This window comes from Rhinatrema bivittatum, chromosome 10 (assembly GCF_901001135.1).
Source record: "Rhinatrema bivittatum chromosome 10, aRhiBiv1.1, whole genome shotgun sequence".
NCBI lineage: Eukaryota > Metazoa > Chordata > Amphibia > Gymnophiona > Rhinatrematidae > Rhinatrema > Rhinatrema bivittatum.
This window is the reverse complement of record NC_042624.1, coordinates 94,420,396-94,448,346: the sequence shown is the minus strand read 5'-3', so window position 1 is coordinate 94,448,346 and position 27,951 is coordinate 94,420,396. Positions and strand designations below refer to the sequence as shown.

Sequence of the window (27,951 nt, the reverse complement as noted above, 5' to 3'; positions counted from 1 at the left end):
TGTTTAATATTGCACTTTAAAAATATACAGTGTATATTAAAGAGGAATGCTAATGGATTGGTATCAAGGATTCCTGCTGATTTGGAATACTGCAATCACTTAGAACCTGCAGTTTGTGTTATCAATGCCAAGGGATGCTAATCCATCCTCAGACACTGGATAAGCAATCCTGATCACATTGGGCATAAAGAGAGCTGAGAACACAGACAGCTGAAGAAGTGAGCAAAATCAGACCTGTCTCAAGGGAGGGAGAGAGAGAGAGCGAGCGTGCAAATTAGTAACTGGTGAAACCAAGACCAGCGGCGAGACCTGAAGTTTAAATGAAATATCCTGGCACTATGACATTAGCACACAGGCAAGTAATAAAGGAAACAGTTAATGCTCTATTAATTCAAGAAAATGAATGATTGGAGACTAGGGGGAGGGATGAATAAAATGCAAGCAGCAAAAAAAAAAAAAAAAAAAAAAGGTAAAAGACTAGGGGCCAGATGAGAACAATTAGCAGGGAGGGAGAACAGAGGCGTTAAGAGATGCCTTTCCGAGAGAGAAAAAACAGGCTATTGGGAGAGTATGGCAACAGAAAAAAATGGAACACAGGAGATTAAAAAATAGAACAAGAGAATGCGAAAAGTTGGAAAATAAAACATGATTTAGGTACGTACACCAGGTTGGAGAAGTATTTTTATGTTAATTATTTGGTCTGGCTATTACCTCCTGCTCCTTTGGGCTTCCAGCTCAGTTGGACCTAACCTCTACTTGGGCTACAGATCCATGAACCTTCAATTTGGGAGTACCTGGGGTTATTTTATAACTCAGACCTAGTCCAGTCATTGCAGTGATGTCCTTGGGCAGGAGACACAGACCGCAGTGCTCCCCATGACCTGACATGTGTGAACCCTAAGTTCATGTCAGTGTTACTGTTGTGCAATAGCTGAATCTCCACTTCTCCCCCCACTCCCATCCCAGAGGCTAAGCACGTTGCTATTGCAAGTATCTCCAGCCCCAATCGGCCTGCAGAGCAGGTTCGGGGAACTGAGCCCAGATCGGACACAAGGCAGCACCCAGTACGATCACAGGCCTGTTCAGAAGTATTGTGTTTTAATAAGGAATTTTATTTTTTAAACAATGGATGTTCAATCAATAATTTTTTTCTTGCATATCAAATTATACATAAAGTGTACCACAGAATCTTTCCTTTATTACTTGACAAAGGTAAGTGAAGGCTGTCCGAATTAGCCATGGTACAGACACACACTGTAATTACAGGCCAGAGAAACATTGCTTTACAGGACACATGCATTGATTGTAACTAGACTAGTACTCATGTTTCTCACATCACTATCAATGCTAGGTCAGTGGAACCCGGAGAAAGACCTATCACCGTTGTGAAGTTATACAGATGAAGACATGAGTACAAAAACTGAGACCTGTAACATGAACCTTCATCAGTGAGCAAAGTGTGGAAAATGAGTCTAAAATGGCATTTACGTTGGCAGCCAAACGAGACCTGCTGGACCTTGCTCCCGCCTTTCCGTGTGGAGAACCTCAACGGCAGTGATACCAACGTCCCTTCTTCTCCAGCCCCCAAGAAGCAGTACTGAATACCAGGAAGCAGCAGCTCAAGGCTGATTCAAGAGACCTTGCTTTTCCCAGCTTCTGAAGGAAGGCATGCTCCGTGTCCCGTGGCTGGGATTACTGCAGCGCTGTTCCATAGTAAGCAGTCTATAAGAACAAAACACAGCTCACCATGAAAGCCGTCAATATTAAACAGTCTATATTTCTCCATGGGGGAAACACAATTTGGGAAAAAACATTAGCTTAATACAATTCAGGTGATCAAAAGGTGTGATTCGAATGGCCATAGAGTAACTATACTGCATTGTAGCCTCAAATGACAAACACCATCTTCCCAGATGCCCCTCTGCTGTGCAGGAGATCCTCATGAGCTTGAGGTGCTCTCTCAAGTGGATATTCAGGGCCCACCAGAGGGTTCAACCAGCCAACTTCCATCCCAGCAAGCAGCGCAGCAGCGCTCTCCTGCCAATCTTCCTGCAGCAAGAAGATCTGAATTACCGCAAAGTATGTGGATACATTTTTACAAATCAAAATTCAGCTCAAGAAATTGTAGAGCTGAACGGGGTCCAGATGGAGCTCTTAATGCCAGTGCCGAGCTCCTATTAACATTTACTGATTTTAAATATTTGTTACCCGCCTAGGTACGTTTCAGACCCAACAATCATAAAATTACATACAAAACAAATAAGACAATAACGGCATAGCAGTAAACCATCAGGATTTAAGATATTCAGGCCGATTCTGCAAGGTCCACGGGAAAGAACGGTCGCTCAGTGTTGAACGCCCGCTCTCCCAACGCGCGCCCAAACCAACTCTCCTGGGCTTGCGATCCTATGTTTAAATGAGGGGGTCGCGCTAAAAGGAGGCACATGGGGCGATTATGCGCCCCATGTGCCTCCTTGGCCCAGGAGAGGTGGCTGTCAGCGGGTTCGGAAAACAGACGCTCAATTTAACAAGCATCAGTTTTCCCGAACCCACTGACAGCCATGGGTTAGGAAAAACAGACGCCAGTAAAATTAAGCGCGAGTTTTCCTAACCTGACCAGCCGGCACTTTTTTTTTTTTTTTATTTATTATTATTTATTTATTAGCATTTTTGCTTCCTCCGTATAAGGGTAGTGGACGCGCATCGAAAACGCACATCCAACTTAGAGTAAAACAGTGTGCTCAGCTGAGCACACTTTACAGTATCAGCTTGATTTTGGGTCCGATATTGAAAGCACTAGCTAACTAGTGGCCGCTGAATATCTGGCTATGTTCAGCTGCCACCACTTATCCGCCTAAATAGATAACCGGATAGTCAATGGACGGATCGTGGCGGCGCTACTTATCCAGCCTTATCTGGTTATGTTAACTGAATAAGTTATATCTGGATAAATTATTATCAGGATAACTTAGATAACCAGGTTATCTTTGAATATTGGGCTCTATGTCATGGGATCGTTAGGCTGACAAGTTGCCTAAATGTGAAAGTGGCCAAAGTTTGCAGCCAGAGATATGTTTAATAAACCAAGCCCAGTACACCTCAGATACAAGGAGCAAGAGGACTCTATTGATAACATTTCAGTCCTAAGCTGGGATTGTCTTAAGCACACAAGACTGTGCAAGTGCACACAGTCCCACAAACCTCACAGAGAATAAAGGTGGGTTATGTACTGGTAACCAACAGGCAAAGGTTGCACAACTACTGTACACAGATTTATTTTAGAAACCATCTAAAATTATAGTAAACATCTGAATGCAGGGTAACTTGCTCTTCTGAAGGCACGCTATTCTGTTTGTTTGCAAAGCATGCACAGCTAGCTTCTTTGGAGATGCCACGCTCTAGCCACACCGTTTTCTAACCTTAGTCGCAGAGAATAAAGCAACGCCAATTATGCTGGATTCTTTAGCCATAGTATCCCTGGGGTGTATCTCAACAGGGCCTCTGGCACCCACAACCTGTTAGAAAAGAAAAGTTGCAAAGCTAATGAAATCTACAGGGACAAAAATTAAAATTGCTAATTTTAAACTTGCCCTCACAGCACGCCAACAGCGAGGAAAGAAATACTTACAATCACCCTACCTCCATATGACAGCAGCTGCAAATCATTGCTGAGATTAATATTAGATAACATTTCTATTATCACATCAACCCCTTGTCCACCAGTAGCGTCCTAGACAATAAAATAAGAAACATTAATGGCGTTACTAAAGCAGATTTAGTGCTTAATTTCTTTTCATAGACTAGAAAGATTAGATGGGATATATTCTTTCTGCAAAGAGGCTTTTCTTGTTTTGCACACAAGGGCAGTTTGCATGTCCACACACAAGGAGGCAATTTGTTAATTTTAGGAGGTTATTATTCACATATCCTCAAGATGGGAATACCCAACTCTTTCCCAAAGGACCATCTAACTGGTTACTTGTAATTCCTATGCATGAGATATTTGCATACATCAAAGACCTAGTGTATACACATCTCTCTCATGCATATTCTTTGTGGTTATCCAGCATACCAGACTGGTTATGCATGCATACAAGACTGGGCTGGACAACCCCAGTCCTTGAGACGACCCACTGGCCCTCCAGGTTTTCAGGATATTCGCAATGAATGTGCCAGAGATATGTTTAGACAATAGAACGGTGCATGTAAGTCTCCCTCATCCATATTTATTGTGGGTTTCCTTAAAGCCAGGCAGGCTGGTGGTTTGAGGAGTGGGGTTGAGAAGCCCTGGGTCTAGTCTTTGTGAGTGACCTGGCGGAAGGGATAGAAGGTAGAGTTTGTCTGTTTGTTGATGATATTAAGATCTGCAACAGAGTGGACATGCCTGAAGGACTAGAGAAAATGAAGAGTGATCTAAGAAAGCTTGAAGAGTGATCGAAGATTTTGCAGCTGGGATTCAATGCCAAGAAGCGCAGAGTCTTGCATCTGAGGTGCGGCAATCCAAAAGAGCTGTATGTGATGGGCAGTGAAAGACTAATGCGCACGGGCTGGGAGAGGGACCTTGGTGCGAAGGTGTCTGATGATCTGAAGATGGCGAAGCAACATGACAAGGTGATAGCTAAAACCAGAAGAATGCTGGGCTGCACAGAGAGGAAAAACCAGTAAGAACGAGGTGATAATGCCCTTGTACAGGTCCTTTGTGAGGCCTCACCTGGAGTACTGCGTTTAGTACTGGTGACTGTATTTCAAAAAGGATAAAGACAGGATAGAGACGGTCCAAAGAAGAGTGACCAAATTGGTGAGGGGGCAGCACTGGAAGACTTATGAGGAGAGGAGAGACTTATGAATATGTATACCCTGGAAGAGAGAAGGTGCAGGGGAGATATGATACAGACCTTCAGATACCTAAAAGATTTTAAATGATGCACAATTGTCAAACCGTTGGAAAGAAATCCATAGAACTAGAGGTCATGAAATGAAACTCCAGGGAGGACGACTCAGAACCAACATCAGCGCACAGTTTACCACGCGATTCATTTCCGACACGCGTCTATTACCCCTTATACTGTAATATAAATAAAATAAATACAAATCTGCTCGCTCAATTTTACTGGCATCTGTTTTCCTAACCCGTGGTTGTCAGCGGGTTCGGAAACAAGACGCTGGTAAAATAGAGCGTTGGTTGTCGGGACCTGCCGACAGCCACCTCTTCGCTAATAAGAAGGCGCTACGGACACGCGATTGTCCCCAGCACCTCCTTTTTAGCACAACACCTCTTTTAAATAGTGACTCGCATGCCCAGGAGAGGTGCCTGGGCACGCGTTGGGAGAGCGGGCACTCCCACATTTTTTACCATTTCGGCCTGACTGTGAATCATCATCGTTGCTCTAGAAGACCCTACGATGCTGGCATCACATGCTAGGTTTTTTTTTTTTCAGCCTACTGCTTTCTGTTAAGTTGTAACAGTCTCTCCCACCGTTCCCTTTGTAACTGAGCCTTTCTTGTTCCAAGACCTGGCACTCGAGTCATATTTTGTTTTCTGAAATAAATGATGATACAGAACGGGAGAAAAGACGTAGTGAATCAGGTGCTACAATGTCAGTTCATGGTCCCATAGTCTTGTTCCCTTCTTCCAGGTTTAGACTGATGGGACCACTCCCAATCAGAGATGAAGATGAAAGTCAACCTGGTTTGGGTCAAAACCTTGAGGAAAAAAAAAAAAATGATCCCCTCTCGTATTGTTGGCAGCAACAACCCCAGTAACAGAGGGACCTTCTAGCTAACAGGGGCTTAAGCTGTCTTTTCACACTTCTGTGATCTCCAAAACAGAAAATAAGTTGCTTCTTTTACCATGAAGTGCCTATATACTTTGGGCACTGAACTTACGTGATGAGTTTGGTTCAAATGAACACCTAAGTGGACTGAAGAAGATCAAAGGCTCTCCATAGTATGTGACTGGTGCCAACTATAGGGTCTGACCGTCTGCCTTTACCCAGTTTGGAAAGGGAAAACCAGAGAGTGGATGCTCCAGAGCTACTAGTTAGAATTAAAAATCTGGGGGAAAGTCTTTTATTCACATCTTGGGTGGCGGAGAAAAGCTATTCATGAGGCTTCATTAGAAAAAGATTTTGTTTTGATAAAGCACTGAATTCAGCTTTAACGGGCAATGACACACCAGAGTCATTTGCGCCATTGTATTTCTGTGTCATATTCATTATATAAGCAGAGGGTAACTTTCAAATAACTCCATGCGGCTGCATATCCATGTATAATACGCAAAGATCTATGATGGTATTTTATAACCCACACATATTATAAGATACACACGTGTATCTCATCCCAATATACGCATGCATGCGTGCTTACATGTGAATACATGCAATGAATTGAAATTATTTCAATGCATTGAACACTTGTACTTTTGCTTCCAATTAGATATACATGCATATATTTTACACACAAAAATAGAGCAGGACTTATATGCTTAGAGTCCTATTTTCACACTTGTCGGTATGTTGTAAAACATGCGCACGTAATTGAAATTCCCAGTTTGCCCAGTCCTTCTCCAGCTCATCAAGACTCTCCTGGTTCTTCAGCCTGAAACTCCCCCAGTTTACCCTGACCTCCCACCCTGTCAGTTCTACACAATAAAACACATTTAATATCACTTATGTCAGATAATTAGCAGGTGCTAAATTAAGGGAGTAATTTGCCAAACCTAGACGTAAAAGTGTCTTTTAAAATAGCAACTTACATATGTAACCGTCAGCCTCCGCCCTGGAACTCCTTTTCCACGTGTACATGTAAGATGTTAAGTATGTGCATACATTTGAGGTTTATAACATAGAAACATAGAAATGACGGCAGAAGAAGACCAAACGGCCCATCCAGTCTGCCCAGCAAGCTTTCACACCTTTTTTTTTTCTCATAATCTGTTACTCTTAGCCCTTATTAGTAACTTTTTGGTTCTAGTTACCTTCCACCCCCACCATTGATGTAGAGAGCAGTGCTGGAGCTGCATCTAAGTAAAGTGTCTAGCTTAATTGGTTGGGGGTAGTAACTGCTACAATAAGTAAGCTACTCCCACGCTTATTTGTTTACCCAGCCTGTGCCATTCAGTCCTTGTTGGTTGTTGCCTAAATATAAATCCTCTTTTCCTCTTTCCCCCCTGCCGTTGAAGCAGAGAGCTATGCTGGATATGCATTGAAAGTGAAGTATCAGGCTTATCTGGTTTGGGGTAGTAACCGCCGCAACAAGCAAGCTACTCCCCGGTTTTTTTGTGAATGCAAATGCTTTTTACCACATTTCCTCTTGCCATTGAAGCATAGAGCAATGTTGGTCGCATTATCCATGCGTATGTTTATTGAATAAGGATATTAATCTCCAGGTAGTAGCCGTCATTCCCGCAAGCCACCCCCATGCCTCTTCTCTTCATTCACATCCTCTAGACTTTATGGATCCACAGTGTTTATCCCATGCTCCTTTGAAGTCCTTCGCCACTTCCTCCGGAAGGGCATTCCAGGCATCCACCACCCTCTCCGTGAAGAAATACTTCCTGACATTGGTTCTGAGCCTTCCTCCTTGGAGCTTCAAATCGTGACCCCTGGTTCTGCTGATTTTTTTCCAATGGAAAAGGTTTGTCATTGTCTTTAGATCATTAAAACCTTTCAAGTATCTGAAAGTCTGTATCATATCACCTCTGCTCCTCCTCTCCTCCAGAGTATACATATTTAGATTCTTCAATCTCTCCTCATAAGTCATTTGATGGAGACCCCCCCACCTTTTTGGTCACCCTTCTCAGGACCACCTCCATCCTGTCTCTGTCCCTTTAGAGATACAGTCTCCAGAACTGAGCACAGTACTCCAGGTGAGGCCTCACCAAGGATCTGAATAAGGGGATAATCACTTCCCTTTTCTTACTCAATATTCCTCTCTCTATGCAGCAGATCTCGCATAATCGGTATTACAGAATACTGATTATGCGAGATCAGGCTACTTATATGCATATATGCTAATTTTTATGCATGTAACTCTTTGAAAGTTCGCCCCCAACTATAGATAAATCATTTGCTGTATGATGTTATATTTGAATACCACCTTCTTTAGGCATAGTCCAAGCCAAAGAAGTTCATAAAACATGAAAAATACAATAGCAATACATCAGAAATAAAATATACATCATAAAATACAGCAAACGTACAAATGCATCAAAAATACAAATTTTAATAGCTGGGGCAGTTGGCAAGTTTGCCTCTCCCTCCCCCCTTTGAGGGGGTATATTTCTGTAATAAGTTAACATAAGAGATGAGGAAACTCATACAAGGAGAATAAAATAGATCACAAAGTGCATGTTAAACATAGCGACACCAGCACCCAATGCAACAGAAAGAGTGAATTAGGACTGGAGGGTGTTCTGCCGCTTCTAAAATGTTTAGAAAAGTTACTATCCTCGGCAAGTAGCTTGGCAAACAAGCTGACTGTGCGTCAAGTCAAACAAATTTAATGCATGATCAGCCTAACCAATTAATGACTGTGTGTCAAGTGAATTTAATGCATGAAAGCCATTCAATCAATTAAATTGCTTCTAATTTCCTAACTACATTTTAAAATAAATCCAGCAACTTTTTCACTACCTATTAAATTTAAAAGAATAACCAATGAAGCCGCAAATGTCTCATTCTAGTTTGAGGGGGGAGGGGGACAGGGAGAAATCTTATGCCATTTTAATTTTGAAGGTATAGAGAGTGAAACACAGGATAAAACTAAACTTGAGTTTGCTCAGTTACTGGAAATCAGGAACTAAATAAATAAATAAGGACTAGTTGACTACACATTTGCAGTCTACAAAATGCTGTAGTGAATTTATCTGTGCTTTTAGCAAATTCTGCATTAAAGGTTATTGCTAACACAGCAGATAAAAGATAAAAGAAACCTCAGCAAGCATCAGAGTGCTAAAACAGCTGCATTTTGAACAAAAGGGCACTTCAAACTGCCACAGCATGTCTCGATATTTACTGTGCCAAGGACATAACCCGCCGATGGCCTGCTGCCGCCATATTCTTTGCATTACCTCTGTCATTGTACTGAAGCACCCCTAAACTTAGAAATGATCCTCTCTCAGATACTGGTCTATTCAAAACACAAGCAAACGATTTGTCACATTACCAGCAAAGCAGAATTAGGCTACCAAAACAAAAACAAGCAAAAAGAAATGAAGCCCTCAATGCCGCAAAGCAGAAAGACAAGAGGAGTGGCTGGAATAAAGCGTGAGCTTTAGAGTTAATCGACTGACAATATATTACCTTGATTTTATTAATGTAGTTATCCTCCCTGTGATTAAAAACCTCATGGGCTCCATTTTGCAAAACCAGGCTCATTCCTTCCGCAGTCCCTGCCGTGCCGAAAACCTTGGTGCCATAAGCTCTGGCCACCTGGCAGGTCGCTATTCCCACCTGAAAACAAGCATGCCAGCGTTAGAACCAGCAGACAGCTCGACTGGGAGCTTTCCAGTTGTATCCCACGTCAGTCAATCGCCTGGAGAGTGCGAGCAGAGACAAAGCATCAGATTTATTCAGAAGCCCACGACCTGCACATGACGTTTCAGGTGAGATGGCGCCTGTCATGGATGTACATACAGAGGTGCCGCCTCCCCTCGGCTACAATGCACTCGGCCTGCCACTTAGCTAAACCAAAATAAATCAATAACCAATCATATGATTGGTTATTGATCATTTTGAGGGGATAGAGGCTTCTGTGTGGTGAAGCCAAAATAAATGACAGTCACGGGTACAAAGCCTACAAGCAACTTCACAGGGATGCTACCCACGGAGTTTGCCTTGAAAATTCAGGCAGCGCATATAACATGCTTTGCAAATGCACATCAGCAGGTGCAAAGCGTGCGCTGAAAAGTGCACACGGACATCAGTCCTTAGAAAAGGCGAACCACCATGTTGTGTTCACTCTCATACCTTCCCCTCGACCTAACTCTGCTCGCTTTCTCTGAGAGTAAAAGTGCAGGTACGTTTACCCATAGGTAGGTTGTGCGGGGAGTTTGGATAATGGCAGGGCAATATCCAAACCTTGTTTTCCTGCAGGGGAGTTTGCCTGTGTAAAAGCATTTGAATATCACCTCCTTAATTAGAGCCGAAGGAAACTGAGTCAGGTATATTAAGGCACCTTTGGCCCTTTAAATATGCCCAGTTATAAACTCAAATTCCAACTATTAAGGCATCTAACAAAATCCTCTGGTGGTGGAGGAACCTCTATTTCTGTAACTTCGTTTGGGGTACACAGCTGCAGAATCCCTGCAGCCTTGAGTTAGCAGCTTAGAACTGAGCTGATGAGGATCTCAACTACCTTAAGAGCCCTAGCTGGTGAAGGCCAAGAACCCAACTGCTGAAGGAGGGACTTGGAGACACTCCTGTCACAATGGCAACCGGGTAATTAAATACCTGGCCTGCAGGCTTCTATTTACACAGCAGTCGGTCCCATTAATCTTTCGCAAAACAGAAGACACTAAAAATAGATTTGCAATATTAAAGGGCTCCCGAACACTGCAATTGCAGGAGTCGGCTCTCAGCCAGACCTGAAAACGGAATCTACGTGGTCACAGAAGTTCAGGTATATCCTTAGCTTTGAATTTTCCATATCCTGGGCCAGTAAAAGATACTATAAGCTTCAAATCTAAATTCAGTACGTTCTATTTACATTTAAATCTGTTTGTTCTGCATTGTAGGCCCTTACACAAAATTCTTTGCTAGGCATACCACATGTTCTAAATGCTGAATTCAACTTTATGTTACAAATTGATTATAAAGAAAATTTATAATAATGCTCCTTTCTTTTTGTTCTATAAACTCTCCTATCCCCAGCCCCCTCCTGTTGTGTGCATTTTATTTAAAAACAAGGGGGTTTCAGTATTCAAAGGGTTTCTCCTGCTAAGTTCGGAACCTAGCTGGACAAACCACAGGCTTTTAAAACTTCCCACACCTACTGTCTCCGAGTTATCCGGCTAAGTAGTTAGCTGGATAAAAGCAAGTTTGCTTACCATAAACAGTGCTTTCCGTAGATAGCAGGATGAATTGGCCATCCTATTTTTGGGTGATGTCATCAGGGCAGCGCTAGGTGGAGCTGTCTCACAAAGCTTAAGGCTTTTTGCCCTTCTGGGCATGCACAGTAGTTCCCATGCAAATGAGCCTTCCAGAAGTTTCCTCAGTTCATATCAAAGCAAAAAGATATCCAGAGTGTGTACAGATGCTGACCAGCGACGAAGGGTGGGAATGCATGGCTAATTCATCCTGCTATCTACGGAAAACACCGTTTACGATAAGCAAACTTGCTTTTTCTGTCAATAAGCAGGCTGAATTAGCCATGCTGCATGGGGAGTCTCAAGCTAAGGGTTGTGAACAAAAACACTCTGGCCGTGAGGCCAAAACTGTATTCATTCTATTTTTTTATATATATATATATATATATATATATATATATATATATATATATATATATATATATATATATATATATATATATACATACATACATACATACATATATATATATATATATACACAACCCGGACACCTCTGTGGACAGCATCCATCTTCCCACTGTGCCATCCGAGTTAGCCTGTTCTTCTAGTCAGTAGTGCGACGTGAATGTATAGATGGCTGCTTTGCAGATGTCAAAGGGCACATTTTCCAGATGCACCATGGAAGCTGCTGTTACTCTGACTTGGTATTATGCTTTCACAGGTTGTGCCAAAGTAAGGGATTTTGTCACATAATGTTGTATGCAGGGTGTAATCCAATTGGAGAGAGTTTTTTGCAACTGGCATTCCCAATCTGTTGGGTCATAAGACACGAAGAGTTGAGAGGACTGTCCATGACTTTGCATTTGCCATTTATAATAGGCCAAGAACCTCTTGCAGTTCAGCGAATGCAGTTTCCTTTCTCGCTCATATTTATGCAGTTTTGGAAAAAATGTGGGAAGCATAATTGTCTTATGTGAAAAGCAAAGACCACCTTTGGCAAGAACTTTGAGTGGGTTCACGAGACCACTTTGTCATGTAAAAATTACAGGTAAGGTGGGACGTGCACAAGAGCCTGAAGTTCACTTATTCTTCTTGCCATCATAATTGCCACTAAAAAGACCACCTTCCAAGTTAGGAACTTTAGTGTGGCATTATCCAAGGGTTCGAAGGGCGGTTCCATCAGTCCCTGCAGTACTATGAATATCCCAGGGCACGGGAGGCTTTTGGAAAGGGGGCTGTAAGTGCAGAAGTCCCTTCATGAATCGAGAAATGAGAGGATGGTGCAATATTGAATTTCCCTCCTCTGAGATGTGATAAGTGATATAGCGCTCAGGTGTACTTGAATGAAAGATGTTGTGAGGCCTTTGCTGGAAAGGTAGTAGAAGTAATCTAGCAGTAGCAGAGGTTCACGTGTGAATAGGTTTAAGGAACGTTTTTCACACCATCTGGTGAATCATTTCCATTTGAAGGAATAGTTATGTCACGTGAATGGTTTCCTTATTGAGGCTATGATGTCTTCAACTTTGGATGATAGGTGGACGTGTGCTAGGGATGAGCACTCAATTTCCATGCTGTGAAATTGAAAGAAGGTTGCAAGGGATGAAGGAGTAACTCTCCTTACTGAGTGGGTAGGCGGGATCCATTCCCAGATTTTGTGGGCGCTCTGTTGAAAGTTGATTATGATATATATACACTCTGCATGCCTGGGCCACGCTAGGTCTATTAATATCATCTTGGCCCCATCTTGCATCTATTTCTGTCCCGTTCTTGCCATCAGCAAGATTGGAAGATCTTGTTGGGATTGATGATTTAGAGGGATGGACAGGAGGGGAGTTGAGATTTGCTCTTGAAGTTGAGGTGGTAACTCCGTTGCATGATCGATAGAACCTACTGGTCCAGTGTTATCTGAGGCCAAGATGTTGTTTACAGTTGGATTCTGCCCCCCAATCGATGTCTGCTGTGGCAGAGATGTTCTTAAAAATCTTTCTGCGGCTTTGAAGCCACTTGTGATGGTTGTTTCTGCTGACACCTATCCCTTTGCCTTCCCCTTTGTTGGGTAGACAGTTGAGGCTGTGGTGACTGTTAGGGAGGCTGATGATAGCCTTGATAAAGCCAATAAGGCTTCCGTTAATAGAAGGATTTTCTAAATTTTCTAAATTGCAGATAAAAGCGGCGTGAACTGGAAGATTGATCTCCAGTGATTGTACCGCTAGTTTTGATCTTTTTGTTGGGTGACTTTCTTTAAGCTTGTCACTGAAGAGAGTCACCTGAGCAGGGGATATCAGCCAATTTTTCATGGACATCCTCACATATTCCACTGGCTCGGAGTCATGTCATTCAGCGTGCTGTAAATGGAGGCTACTGATGTTCTTGCTGTCTTATCAAAGCCCTCATAAAAGGTGATGCAAGCCTTCCTCCATATCAAGAAGGGGTTGTGGAACGACTGTCTTGCCCTTTTGGATTGAACAAAGCTATTGGAGGCTTTCATATAGATACTGTACTATACAGGTTTTTATGTTAGCGGAGCCAGGTCGACAGCATCGACCCCTGGAATACTTTTTTTTCCAAAATCATCCAGCAGCTTGTGGTTTTTTCCTGGGGTCGAGTTCGAGTGGAGTCTGCTTTTTTTTTTTTCACCCTGCTCATGGCTGACTCCACTACCATGGAGTTATACAGCTTTCTTGCCACTGTGGTACCTGAAGAGGGTGTCTTCCAGAATTTCATAAGAGATTTTTGTAATACTGGGTGGGGAAGGGAAAGTTGTGGTTTCGCTAGGAAATTCCAGGATGCATAGCAAGCTCATCACTTCTATGCAGGTTCTAGTTCCTCTTCCAGAGGAGAGGAATGGTCTGGCATTTCCTCTGGTAGGTCAGAAAGAATACCCATAGAGCTACAATAGGACTCCCCAGGGGAAGGCAGCATTGGGCTTCCTGATCTCAGAGATACTGGTGGTGAATGGTCCCGAGAGGATGGCGATGGAAGAGGAAGATCTTCCCTATGAGCCTCGGAAGGGTCAGTCGCCGGTAACTCTGGTCCCCATGATTCTGATGGCGTGACCTCCAGTAGTTGAATAGGATATACTGGAGGGAAGGTAGGAGGTGTAATCTGTGGCAGCACAGACGTGAAGAAGTTGCGGGCAATGTCTGTAATTTGCTCCACCACTTGCTGAGAATGTAGACTACAAAAGAGTGGAGAGTAGGATTCTCGTGTTCCAAGCCTTACTACTTTTCAAGTGCCAAAATGGGAATGAGAGGCAAGAGAGAGCAAATGGGCTGAGGAGGAGTAGGAGTCTGAGACCTTGCTGCCATAAAGTGAAAGGGAACCTGAGTGAGTGCCTGGCAAAAGTGGAGCCATAACAAGATGGTATACGGTCTTTGAAATCTCTGCCACAAGTATATCTAACAGATTTTCTACAGGTGGGGCAGACTCTTGCCATTCCTCTTGCAAAGCTTCTGGAGATGGAGTGAAAAAGTTCTAAGAAGAGCTTGATGTGGGAGGCGATTGGATCTAATACAGAACTTCTTCTGCCAGCCCTGTGGTGAAGGAATAGTCCCCATGTTGTCTTTTTCTCTTCAGAGAAGTGTGCTTGCTCGTCTTCTTATGGTGGACGACTAGTGATTTTGCTGTGTGTCGCGATTTGTGCCCCGTGTCACAAACCACAGTGCACACTGGTTTTGACATCCAGAGTCCCATCTCCGGCGTTTGATGCGAACATGGAGCATGTCAGGCCGTTTTCAGGGTCACATGCGCCGTCTTCTGCGCCACGTGTGTCATGCTCAGTTCTGGACGTGCCGTTGTCGATGCCGTGTGCTCGGTCTTTGGCACATGATGCGACGCTTTAGGCACCAGGAGTACAGGGACACGCCAGCTTCGTCCTTGTCTGAGACGCATGCTAGAGCCCCTTGTCAAAAAATCGGGGAGCATCCCTGCAGAAGCCGGTCGGTGCTCCTGCACATGAGGGCGCCACAGCTGTCCCGGAGAGGACTGGCCTGAGCGAAGGCGCTCTCCTACCTCTTCCGGAGATGAAGATGAGGAGGCTGATAATTGACCCGAGGCCTCTTCAGCTCTGAGCCAAGCTACCTTCTCCGCTCACTGCCTCTGCTGGACATTCTCTAGCTGTTGTGGCAATTGTCCTGGTTGTGATCCAAGCCCAGGCATAAACTATAATATTTGTGGCCATCCATGGTGGATACTATATGGCAACAATTACAATATTTAAATCCCATGTAGTCCATGTCTGCCTCTGTGCCATGGTAGCACTGAAAAGTGCATTTTTGGGGGTCGCTGACGTGAGAAAAATGATTTGAAAAACTGAAGAGGAATTGAGAAACAAATTCCACGTCCATGTGAAGCATGGATTAAAAAAAAACAACAGACTTCTGGAAGGCTCATTTGCACGGGAACTACCATGCATGCCCAGTTGGACAACTAAGTCTGGTTGTGACAAACAGCAGGCCTAAAGTTAGCCAGATACGTTTATCTGGCTAACTGCAAGTGATCTGGTTATGTCAGAGTCCGGTTTCTCAGGGCCGGTGCAAGGGGATTAGGCGCCCTAGATACCTTCTGCCTGCACACCCCCCCCCCCCGCCGGGTTGCATTGCCACCCCTATTAGGGGGCATGAGCCATGTAGGACCACGAGCGTCAGTATCTGGAAGTTTTGAGAGTAGAAGCTATTAGACAGAGAACTTCCGGTTCACACACCTTCACTTCTGGCAGAAATAGCTGCCGAGTGGCGTTATCTCTGAGGCGGAACTTTTGTTGTCCGGTAGACTAGGCCGGTGAGCTGAGCCATCCAAACCGCAGCCATGGTGAGGAGTGTCGTGCTGGGGGAAGCAGAGCGGCAACGGGGCTGTGGGATCCGCTATTGCCGTGGCAGCGCGAGGAAGGGGGCCCCTCAAACCGACGGGCCCCTGAGATGGGAGAGGCGATGCAGGAGAGTTTCAGGGATGCAAAAAAATGGGGGTCAGTTCCCGGGCTCTGCTCTGTCCTCCTCAGTTGAGACAGAGCAGAGCCTAAGAGGTGCAAAGCTGCTGAGCACCAGTTTATCGTCAGGGGTCAATTTGCGGGCCCTGACACTGCAGACTCTTTGGAGTGTGAGGTAGATGAGCTGGCCGACCATCTAGTCTGCAGGACTGAGAGGTTACAGGTCTTGAGAAATAGCAGCTTAAACCAGGCAGACCCAGGAGTTGTTAGGGTATCATCAGAAAAGGAACTAATAGAATATAATTTTGGATTTTCTATATCAAATTACAAATTTTGATGGCTCTCAGTGTCTCTTGGAGCCAGGAAATATTTTTTACTTACTATGTGAAGGTGCTCAAATGCCCCCAAGACTTATGCAAAATAAATATAATAATACATAAATATATGCAGTACTACTGCTTGTGTGTTTATAGACTAAGCTGAACATTTTTAACACACAAATAAAAAAAAAAAAAAAAAGCGTATGGTTCTATTGACAACATCAAAATGCGAGACTGAAGTTGGTAAAATACAAACAGAGAGGTGTCTGTATCGCTAGTGAAAGCACAGCCATTTCTGGGTTGGAATAGCCCGACAGGAAGAATGAGAGGTAAAAGCACAAGGAAAGTCCAGGTAAACCTTTGCAAGCTAAATCTGCATGGGAAGAGTGGATTTGAAATGGATACTTACACCCCCACTGGCTCCATGCACCAGCACGCGTTCCCCTGGCTTGACCTGAGCTCTAGAACACAAAGGGGAAAAAAATGAAAAGCACCGAAAATGATCCAACGTGCTGTGCGAAGACCTGTGCTCTGAAAATTCACATTCTCCTATACCTCCTGGCAAGGCTGAAGGAAAGGAAGCTCTGCATGTTTAAAGTACAGACTTATTTCCAGAATCTGCACGCAGGGCAGGGGAGCGAGGACGGCCCAGTCTCTATTAGTAATGGATCATGGCTTTAATATAAAAAAAAAAAAAAAAAAAAAAAGCGCTTATATCCATGAGGAAGAACAATTATTTTAATTTTCTAGGTTATTTTTCTGGCCTATCCCTTTTACTTTTTTTTTTTTTTTTTTAAACTCCCCCCCCAGTTTCCTCCTGCTCATTTGTACTTCCAGCTCAATCAGAAGCAGAGCTGGGATCTGCTACCATGATCCTCCATTTACAACAACCCCGGGCTTTTTCTCCTATTTTACATTCCTCCCCCAAAGCACATAAAGCACTGGGCACTGTAAGAGTGGTCATGAGCTAGGGGCCATGCACCAGGGCTGCTTTTGGAACCCTGCAAATCACAGGCCCTGAATCCAGTCACTAAGTGTTACCCTTACACAAGGATGGACTTCTCGCCACCACCTCCAGCGCATCCCCAGCTGACCCAGTGTGTGAGAGACCCAGCTCGGGGACTCTCTGCCTTGCTCCCCTCAGCCACCTGGCCAGCCCTTTCTAAATCTTTTAAGGCACTGGTTTCCTGTAGCTAACGGCGGGCTATGTTGCTATTTTCTAGGAGCTAGGGGTCATTTGTCATATCGCTGCTAAATACTCCAAAGCTGCAGTGACATCAAAGTCACAGGAACCGATGCTATCAGCAAACACAGGAGTTGTAGCATCAGGAGAAACCTGCGATATGTTTTTCCCAAACAGGGCCAAAGAGCCGTCAAGACCTCACATCATGAACTCCCAACACAGCCCTGACATCACAATTCAAAAAACTGTCAGTTGTGTGCGCGCTCCATCTCATCATGAGGAGGGCTGTCGGAGCGTAATAAAACCATCCCAATACTCTCAAACAAAAGTTAAAATGTTAATAAACCAACACAAAATTATACCTCACTTCTAACTACACGTTTTCATGTGTTTTACAAGCTTCATACATCTTAAAGGTATTTTTAAAAATTAGACCGTGCCAAAACTGTAATCCCTTACCTTTTGAAGAGCGCTCGGTAAGCAGTAAAATAGGGGATCCCAATGGCCGCTCCTTGCTTGAAGCTCAGGTTATCTGGCAGGGGATAAACTGCGTGGACCGAAGCCGTGGCATATTCTGCATAGCCCCCAGTGACGGTACTGGTGGTGAAAACTCGGTCGCCTTTCTGGAGGAGAGAGCGAAACAAAGCTCAGCTAAGGCCTTCACACCACTGCACCAGGTCTCTCTGCCAGTCCGAAAGCGAAGGGCCAAGATTTCAGTTTTGTAGAAAATGAGAGAGCACAAAGGGTATTATATTATCTTGCAAAATTTCAGACCTGCAAATGTAACAAAGTGGTGCTTACTCTGCTGAAAAGATTATTTCTTGCAATGTCCAGAAGGGAAAAAATAATTGCATAGGGAAAAAAAAAAAAAAAAACACACACACACACAACCAGGAAAGCAAAGTGTTGGCCCAATCCTGAAGCGTTTGCCCTTTTTTGACAAAAGTCCCACTGAACTTTTACATGGCTTTGGGCGATTTATTGACATCTAGAAAGTGATTCAAACATTATTACATCAATCACTTTTGCAGAAGGTTTTGCAAGTAGTTTTCCAGATTTTTTTCTTCCTCCTTCCAGACTTTACAGCACATTATCTCTTTTAGAAAACAGATGCATTTTTTTTTTTCAAAACTACAAGCAAACCAACATCTCCTCATCACACTTTCATCTTAGCTGGAACTTATAACTCCTAACTTTATGACAAGGCCACAATTTTTTCCTGGGTACAGTTAAATAAAACACCCCAAGCTAGCAGGGTACCAAAATGGCCAAAAATGATCTCAAATTTATAAACTGCCATCTCCAATAAAAAGTGCTCAAAGCGATGCACAATAAACATTACGCAATAAGATTCAAACAGGTGCCCATATATTTGTGTATATGGGCGCAGCCAGATATGTGGCAGTTTTATATTCTGGGCACACATCCATGCGCACGTTATAAGATAGCTCTGGCACCCATATGTTTGCTCCTAATTTTAAGCACGTGCGCACACAACAGCGCAAGACAACTTTGGAACACGCAAGTGAGGGAATTTTATAACAGATGCGTGTCCAGCCCATGACCAGTTTCACCAGTCCGTCCACCAGTTTGCCCAGTCTAGAACTGGTTCTTCAGCCTACACCCCCCCTCCCCCCCGTTAACCCAGAGCCCTCAAACGCTTCACAGATGCCTGGAAATAGTTTCATTGAGACTTACGCCTCATCTGTAGCAGAAGTAACTTTGCGCTAAAATATACCGGAGTGCGCACTGGGCATTATCTCTTGGCCCTGCCCATATTCCACCCCCTCACCCCCACCCCACCCCCACGTGAGATATTTATGCATTGGTATTTGTGCGTGCATGCATGTGGCTTATAAAATCGAGTGGACGCACAGATGTGCTAGATGCGTGCACTTCTCCCAATTTTGGGGTGTGCCCAGCTTTTAAAAATTCACCTTTAAATATACAATTCAAATCGCAAAATAAGCATGACTAAAAACAAAATAACTGGTCAATAAGTCTCATTAACCTGACCCATCTTTATTTTACATATGTTATCCATCTTGCCAGAAAAATTTGGAGCAGGGTCCAGTTAAACACAAATAATTGGGACAACAGTTTTGTTTTGTTATTTTTAATGCCAGAACTATCAGATAAGGTTTTCCCAGTGAAGCCGACACGTTACAACTTTACTAGCTGGCATACTACAATACGAGGATAGTTTTACAACAGACCACAAAAAAAAGGTGGTACACGCGAAAGTGGCCCTTACACGCCACGTCTGCTTTGAAAACCGGTGGTGGGGCGGACACGCACAGCCCTGTGCGGCTGACACGCACAGCCCTGTGCGGCTGACGCACACACGCATGGGGGCCTGCTTGGGAACAGGTGTGAATGCGCGCGGCGTACGTTTACGTTGCCAACTTTCAAGAATCAAAAGCGGGTAAGTGAATGGCTCCCCTCCCTCCCTCCCTCCCTCCCTCCAACTCAACCACCGGAAATGAATTCCTAAGTACGCCCCAAATCGCTTCTCCGCATACTATTATTTTTTTTAAACAAACACAACCCATTTACGTGTATAAATACTTTTGAAAAACAAAATCAAGCTCTTAGAATTTAAAAGGACATAAAAATATGAATGCTTTTTTGTAGGCTTATCCGGTCAGCTTCTTTCATCTGGGAAGCTGGCCTGAATCACTTGTCGCTTCCCTGCAGGGACTTAGCTATGTTTATCCTGCATCAGTGCTATTTAAATATAAAATTAACAAAACAAAAAAAAAATGTAGGCTACTTAAGCACCTTCCACAGTAATAGTTTTTCGCTCATTTGTATAATCCTGAAGATAATTAATGAGGACAGTTCAGGAATCTGTTACTGTTCATTATCTTATGTAAACTAATATCATAATGTGAGGAAAACAAATCACCTACTCATTGAATTTGGCTCTTGAGAAAGCAACTTGCATGATATTTCTTAAAAAGTCCAAATTAACTGCTGTTTGCATTTTTTTTTTATTTTTTTTTTTTAACTGCCTTGAAGAATATTTTATTTAGGATTACTTTCCTTCAGCCTTGCAGTCACATCTGACAAGGGAATACGTGTGGTTCACAGATCCAAATGTCTTGTATGACCACCACCAGGTTATCACCACCTCCAGCTAAACATTCACAGGTTAACAAGGAACAAAACTGCACATAGGTCACCTTGAAAGTTGCAACACCTTTTCCAATGCTTTCAATCACGCCTGCCACATCAGATCCAGGAGTGTAGGGCAATGCTGGTTTTCTAAGGTAAGACCCAGTCCGAATGTAAGTCTCAACTGGGTTTATCCCACAAGCATGGACTTTTATCAAAACCTAAAAGCAAAAGGGCAATCTATTACTTGTACTGTTTTGTTTTTTGTCTGCTGCATATAATAAAATTTAAAATGCCAGAATACTAGAAAAAGCATGCACTGATGGCTTATTTACAGAACAGGATTATGAACGTCTGATCCAAGATACTCGAAATGCCATTCCCTTATGTGCATTACAGATGCTTTTAATTACTACAGTATAATTTTTATCAGACAATGCTTTCCTAGGTCTGTCCTTCGTTTTATTTTAATTTACTACGGAGACAGAGTTAAGTCTGATCATATCAGGCCACTCTGGGGGAAAAATGAGTTCTGACAACAGAGAGAGTTCCCCCTCTGGATGCTGAACCAAGTCGCCTATTAGAGATTACTTGGAAATAAGAAGATAATTGCAGAAAACGCTAATCATTTCCACCTGATTGTCCTCTGGATTGGGTACAGGAACATCTGAATGGAGTTTGAGCACATCGGGCCCACCGAACTGCAGGACTCTGACAGCCCGCATCAACATTCTTCCGGCTGCAATAATCAGGGGAAACACACACTGTAAGGTTTCAGTACACACCCCGATCCCCCCCCCCCCCCCCCAGAGGGGCCAGACGTGTACCCGAGCCCTGACCTCCCGACCTGCTGTGCAGGGCAACAGCTCTCGGGTTACAGAGAGCACGGAGGGGAGGGGAGGCGGAAGGCCCTGGACAGGAATAAATATAAACACATGGAGGCAGTTCGGGGCAGCTTATTGTGACGGTTTGCACGTCAAATACCTCCAGCAGTCAAAAAGCTGGAAGTATTACCATATGTCAAAGGCCCAATGTAAAAACGAGAGACTCCCAATTTGTCAAGGGGTAGGGGGAGTGGGGGATAAATAAACAAAGGTTGCCCTCCCTTCTGGCAGTTTCTGCATGTTTTGGGGGGAAAGCAGAGGCAGCAATCTGATTAGAGAAGAAACTCGGAGAAAAGTTAACATTGCTTTAAAAAAAAAAAAAAAAAAAAGGAACCAGAGGTGGGGTCCTGCCATGTAACAAGGCGCTGCTAGCGGGGCAACCTTCTGGGAAATAACCCCCCCCCCCCAATGTAATCTTCTGCTGATGAGCTGTTATATGCATTCACATATATTGTGCATATGAATTACTAACTCTGCATTTTGATTGGTCAGTCAGGTTAGGGGATCGTTATAGCAATGCCACGGCAAAGGCCAAAATACAAACAAACAAACAAAACCACCTCAGCAGCATTTTCACAATCATTTGCAGCTAAGCACAAAGTCACAAATGCTCAGATGTGTCTACAGCACCCTCTGCAGGCAGAACCTGCAAGTTAAAAAAAAAATAATAATCTAAGAGTTACTAACTAGATGGTTCAGTTGCGATTTCTCAGCTCCAGGCTGGCATCTGACCAGAGAAGCTCCCACAGAAAAGATTTTCTGACATGACCCAGCAGACACCACCTCATTTAATTTAATGTCCGATCTGGAGTACTGATAGCGAACCACAAAGCTAAAAACTCAAAAAGGTAGACGCACACCTACACCTAGGATGGGCGGTAAGCGGAAGCCGCACCTGCGGGCTCAAGTCATCCGGGCACTGCTCTCTGCACCCGCCATCACAGCAGGGCCCACAGTCAGGGCAGCTTTTCAGGAGCGGCGCCGTGACCGCGCGTTCACGGCCTGGCTAGCAGAGCACTCCTGAAGCGGCGCACCAAACCCTGCTCTGCATGAGCTGCTATTGCTATAGGGATGGGGGGGGGCTTCTCACACCTGTCCCGAGGACCCCCACCAGCCAGTCTGGGTTTTCAGGAGGCCCGCTACGAACAGGCGGCGTTTGAATTGGCCTGCGCCCAGTCTCGAGCATGCGCCAGCTTTCTCGCATTCATATTCCTGGCGGATCTCCTGAAAAGCCAACAAGCTGTAGGCCCAGGAATGCCCAACATTCATCAAATATAAAAACAAAAACCCGTATTTTGAGCATTGCATTTATTGTAGATGGAAAAAACCAAACAAAAAAAAAAAAAAGAAGTTAACCGTGCTACCTCTCTTCTTGCAATAACCTACAAAAGGATTTAAAGAAACCACACAAAGTTGTCTGTGCAAGGAGAGGAGGGGAGGCAATTTTTCAGACCCCCTGCACTGGGAAAGGCCTTTCTATCCACGGGATTTGCACCAGTTTTCTAAGATAGCACTGCATGCTTTCGCTTTGAGTGCCATGCGTACGGTCTACCCTGCCAACACGTGCACCTGCTTTATGTGTGGGTAGAGTCTGTAAAGAAAGTAAAATGTGTTATTTATATTAGTCTCACCCAAAACTCGCCCCTTGGAACCCCTCCCCTGAAGGCACCCAAACAGGGGCACCACGGACCCCCCCGCACACGCATTCAGCCAACTCACAAGCATAAATGGCCACTCGCCCTCGTGTCGCACAGGTTAGAGAAAAGTCTCGTGAAATGTTTGCTTTCTTTACCTCAAATAGCAGCAAGTTTGCAGAGACCCACGGTGTGCTTAACCATCGCACAGAAACAAGACACAGGACGATTCAGTTCAACTGATTTCTTTCCTGAGCTCCCATGGGGCCATGAAGTGGAGCACTCAGGTCAGACTTCCAAGATGTTACTGGAGTCTCCTCCTTCCGTACTTCCAATTCCTCTGACAGAAAAAGAAAACTAGGCATAAAAACAGACTGGAGGACAAAGGGCAGAAACCAGAAACACCTACAGACGTGGAGTCAGGGCGGCCTACATTTAAAGCACCAACACACGTACACAGGGAGAGAGGACTGCTGATCTGTAATATTATGTGACGGGACTGGCTTCTGTCACAGCTCGGACAGCTGGCTGGCTCTAAATAAAATTACATTAAACTCACGGCAAGCCACTATGTTTCTCCGTCCTGTAGCCTTTGCATGCTTATATCACCGCAAAACTGTTCCACTCATGCCAGGAATTCACGAAAATGTACGCCATGTAAGAATACCAGGAATTGGACTTACATGATTTGAAGACCTATATTGTAAACCAATAAGATGTTTCATTAGAAATGTATAAACAAAAAAAAAAAAAAAAAAAACCAGTCTTTGTATTGAACAAAAGTTGTACATGGCAGCTCACATCTGCTGATCGAATGGTTATTAATGTGCATATTTTGCATGTGCTGAACATATGCCAGCTGACAAGAGCCACGAAGCCCAGGTTCTACCTCTCAGATAGCCGGCTCTGCTCAGGGGTGGATCGAACCAGATGTGGCGACCGTACGGGAGGAGCCAAGAAGCCTAGTGAGAGTAAAGGGTGGGCCCCTCCATGCCAGCCTGCAGTGCCCGGCAGCTACATTTGATGGGATGGGGTCCTCCATGCCTGCAACACCAATCGCCAGGGGCCACAGCTCCTGCGAGTAGGCATGGTGGTTGCTCGGTGAGTGTGGAAGACTTCTAGACCTCACCCTCAGAGTCTGAAGCACTGCATGACGCGATCACTATCCAGGAGACTACGAGCACCCTTACCATGGTCAGGGCCTGCCTTTGGCTCTGTTCATGTTTAGTATCTAGTTTTCTTAGAAACAGTTTAAAACATTTTATAAAAAGTTACTGTATCTGTAGGAAATCAGATGCTCTGACTTTATTTCACCACCGTTATTGGTGCCTTCTTTTGAAGCCTTGGATTATTCCGGACACTTTTGTTGCTGCTTTCCTCCTCTGATGGTGCCTTGGTGCGATATCTTGTGCCTCAGAACACAGCTTGCACTCAAGCTGGTAGTTTCCCGCTGCAGTATCCCGCTGCTTGAGTTCTGCAAAAAACTCTTAATAAGCACACTTCACTCTGCATGCTCCAGTATCCTCCATCCACAGTACTACCCCTCGCTTTCCAACAATTCTCTCTCCTTTCCTCTGTCAATTCTCCCACTCCAAAATCCCATGAGTGACAGGGGGGATAACTTATCACTGGTTGTTCATGCTTGCCTTACGCCCATTACAGTCCATATGCGATAATGTCCAGACCCAGGCATGTGTGAAAGCCAGCCACCACGAAAGGCCTAGGCCTGACCTCCAATGTTGCAAACTCTCTTAAAACTTTGCTTGTCCGCAGCGCAACCAGCCCAGCAGGAAACCAAATTCAAGGCCCCTGCAAGGCTTCGACCCTGCGTAGGGTGTGCTGCCAACCTCCCATGCGGCAGCTTTACACAGTCCCAAATGCCGAAGTTGCTTAACTGTTGCGGTTATTTCTCCCGGCCTAGCAACTCCCTCCCCCACACTGCAGTTGGGAAAAACGATGCTTGATAACTTTGGCTACCTAGTCGCTCCGGCTCCTCTTGCTGCCTCTAAAGGCCAGGACCACACTTCCTTCCTCCACCTGCGCTAAGGTGGGAGGGACCCAGGCCCTCTCATCTCCCTAAGGCCCCACCCCCAGATCTCCCTTCTGACGCCCACGCCCTGTCCATCTTGGGTTTTGCAGCTCTCCCGGCTCTTACTTTGCTTTGTTCTGGGGGGTTTCTTTCTTCGTCTAGCAGCATCTCCTCTGCTGCCCTTGGGGGTCTGCTCTGTGATGGCTCCGTCACCCTTGGAGACCTCCTGCACACGCTGGCACCCTTTTAACCCCTCTACGGGGGAGGGGGTTAGGCTATTCACACCCCTTTTGGTGCCAGTTTGGCTGTTCTGCACCTCTCCTGGTGCAGTGGGATCTTCCTGGCACTCTTTGTGCTGCTCTGTCCCTCAGTCAGTGCCTGGCGGGGGTTCTGCCACCTTTGCTGCTTTGCTCCCCTTGCATGGTGCCCTTCAATGCTCTTGCCACTCTTGCTGCCACTCTGCCCTTTGCATGTTGCCTTTGGGCAGACATCTGAGCATCAAATGATGCACCAGCCCAGGAGCTCGCAGGGTGTCCAGCACATACAGTGGAACATCTAAAAGTCATGCCCGCATTTTGTAAACCGTGCGGCAGGGGCATCTCCGACGCATGGATGTTTCAGTACGCACACACACGTGCTCTACCTATTTTAGAAAACTACATACACGTGTCCCAACAAAATAATCAACTACTACAGATACAGCTGAATTTTCAAAGAAGTCACCCGCATAAATGTTACACAATACCGTTAACAATTTTCAAAAGCCATTTACATGTGTAAAGTGCATTCACGTGGGTAAATCCTATGGACAATTCAAGGGAAGGTATTGTAGCAAATTTTCAAAAGCCCACTTACACAGTTAAAGTGAATTTACATGTGTAAAACCTAATTTTAAGCTAGTAAATGCTTTTGAAATTCAAGCCCTTAAATGTGCAGAGGCGGGTATTTTATAAAGTGTGCACATACTCCACATATGAAATTAATTACTTGTGTGGATTTGTCATCAACACTTTAACACCTCCACCAGTTTACCTAGTCTCTCCAGCACATTGCCTTCACCCCCCACCACTTAACCCAGCCCTCCTACCCAAGAACTATAGACAAAAGCCAAGGGCAATTTCACTTCCACGATTCAATTAACAGGTATGTACTTATGCATACAAGTTCGTTAATGTATGCACAGATACAGTTTAAAAAGATACAAACTTGGGCATCCTGAAATGCCCCTAACCTGCCCCTTTAACATTTATACAATAAATTTCTACATACATACTTCAAAACACTTTTTACATGCACAACTTCCAATTTTATGTACTGAAACCTTTTGAAAATTACCCCCATAAAAAAAAAAACAGAGAGGAAGCTGAAACTGGGTAGCCCTCATCATGGGCAGCCCTCAGGCAGGCTCCCAGCAAAATCTCACCAGGCGGCCATGTCGAGTCTCTACAAGAGCCAGGAGCCGGGCACCTAGGAGTCAGAGGGGAAATACCGTTGGAGGTCTCCAGACAGCAGCCCTTCAAACCCAGCAATCCAGAAGGACAAGACAAGTCTCTTCTCATTCAGGTCCTAGAACATGGGAGAGGTGCGTGCGTGCGAGTGGTCAAGGGCTCGAGAGAAGTCAGCTCACACACAGGCACAGAAAGGCAGGCACAGAGACAGACAAATACACCCACCATACCCAGATGGACTCACTCGCACAGAGGGACACAGACATGACACAAACACACCAGAGACACGGGCAGGCAGGCAGGCAGACTACACCACACACACACACACACACAAAGACCAAAGCACAGCAGACCCACAGTCCACATACCATAATGGTAAGCACTGGAAAATCTTTCAAAAAATTGTAAGTGCCAGCCAAAGTTTCAGGAACTGAGAAGTCCATCTCACCCTGCCCATTTTTTTTAATTTTTACTGTTTTCAATAATTTTTCTCACTATTTTTCTTAGTTTTACTCATTTTTTTTTTTAATTTTCTAATGTTTTAATTTGCTCATTTAACTTTTTTTTAATAAACGTTTTGCCTTTATTCTCCTTTCCCCACCGCCTCCTCTCTGGCCTTCTTGCCCCCCCCCCCCCCCCCCTGCTTCACCAATTCTTTCCCTCGGGGCAGGCACTAAGCTGTGATCTCTCTCTCCTGGGGAGGGTCCTGGCGGCAGCAGGAACTCCTCCCCGGCTGAGGCCAGAGGGTGGCGGCTCTTCCTGCACGGTTGAACATCCCATGCCCAGTTCTACCACAGAGTAAGCAGCTCTCCCCCTGGGCCCCAGCTCACCGAGAGAGATACATGGCTGAGCCATGGCTTGCTTTCAATGAGGTCACTATGGTCTGGCAGCTCCCTCCCTCCTGAGCTTGCAGTGCGTGTCCACAGCATAGAGACTAGACAGTGTAATCATTTTTTTTTCCCTTCCCTCATTGGGCAGTCAGAGTCTCCCACCAGTTTGCTCATCCCTGGTCTAGGAGATTTTGACTGACAGAATGTAAAGCTCATGGAGCATATAATCTCATAGTTGAAGAAATCCAGGGGGAGCGACAGTGTGAAGACTGTGTATTACCACCTAATTTGTATTGGATCCGCCACTGCACTGGTAACCAGTGCAGCGAGTGTAGTACTGGGCATGTGTGTCCTCGAATACATGCTGCGGCAGGATAGTCTGAATCGTTGCTTACGATTATGGAGGTACGATTTGAACCATGGTAGAACTGATTCGACTATCCCAAATATCCATGAGATGAGCAATGAGAATTCTGCGATAGTGGCAAAATGCTGATATAATCTTATCGGATATTAACATATAATGTTTACCGTAAGCAAAACCTCAAAGTAT

The 27,951-nt window shown here is 44.6% G+C and overlaps 1 protein-coding gene across 7 annotated transcripts in view; it reads right to left on the bottom strand.

The window, feature by feature from the left end:
* Positions 1-1,079: 1,079 nt before the first annotated feature.
* The window catches only part of CRYZ (crystallin zeta), a 30,752-nt gene continuing 3,880 nt past the window's right edge, over positions 1,080-27,951 (bottom strand). The window contains exons 2-12 of one of the 7 annotated variants that reach the window (XM_029618028.1): positions 24,367-24,565; positions 23,651-23,787; positions 23,250-23,431; positions 21,209-21,312; positions 20,642-20,794; positions 17,916-18,079; positions 16,683-16,734; positions 9,303-9,452; positions 3,629-3,730; positions 3,420-3,515; positions 1,080-2,049 (exon numbers count right to left, since the gene is read on the bottom strand). In XM_029618028.1, coding sequence (XP_029473888.1) covers positions 1,888-2,049; positions 3,420-3,515; positions 3,629-3,730; positions 9,303-9,452; positions 16,683-16,734; positions 17,916-18,079; positions 20,642-20,794; positions 21,209-21,304 — 975 coding nt within the window. In that variant the 5' untranslated portion in view covers positions 21,305-21,312; positions 23,250-23,431; positions 23,651-23,787; positions 24,367-24,565 and the 3' untranslated portion in view covers positions 1,080-1,887. The remainder of the gene's footprint in view (positions 2,050-3,419; positions 3,516-3,628; positions 3,731-9,302; positions 9,453-16,682; positions 16,735-17,915; positions 18,080-20,641; positions 20,795-21,208; positions 21,313-23,249; positions 23,432-23,650; positions 23,788-24,366; positions 24,566-27,951) is intronic. The other 6 variants (XM_029618027.1, XM_029618035.1, XM_029618034.1 and 3 more) reach the window with 6 other exon arrangements.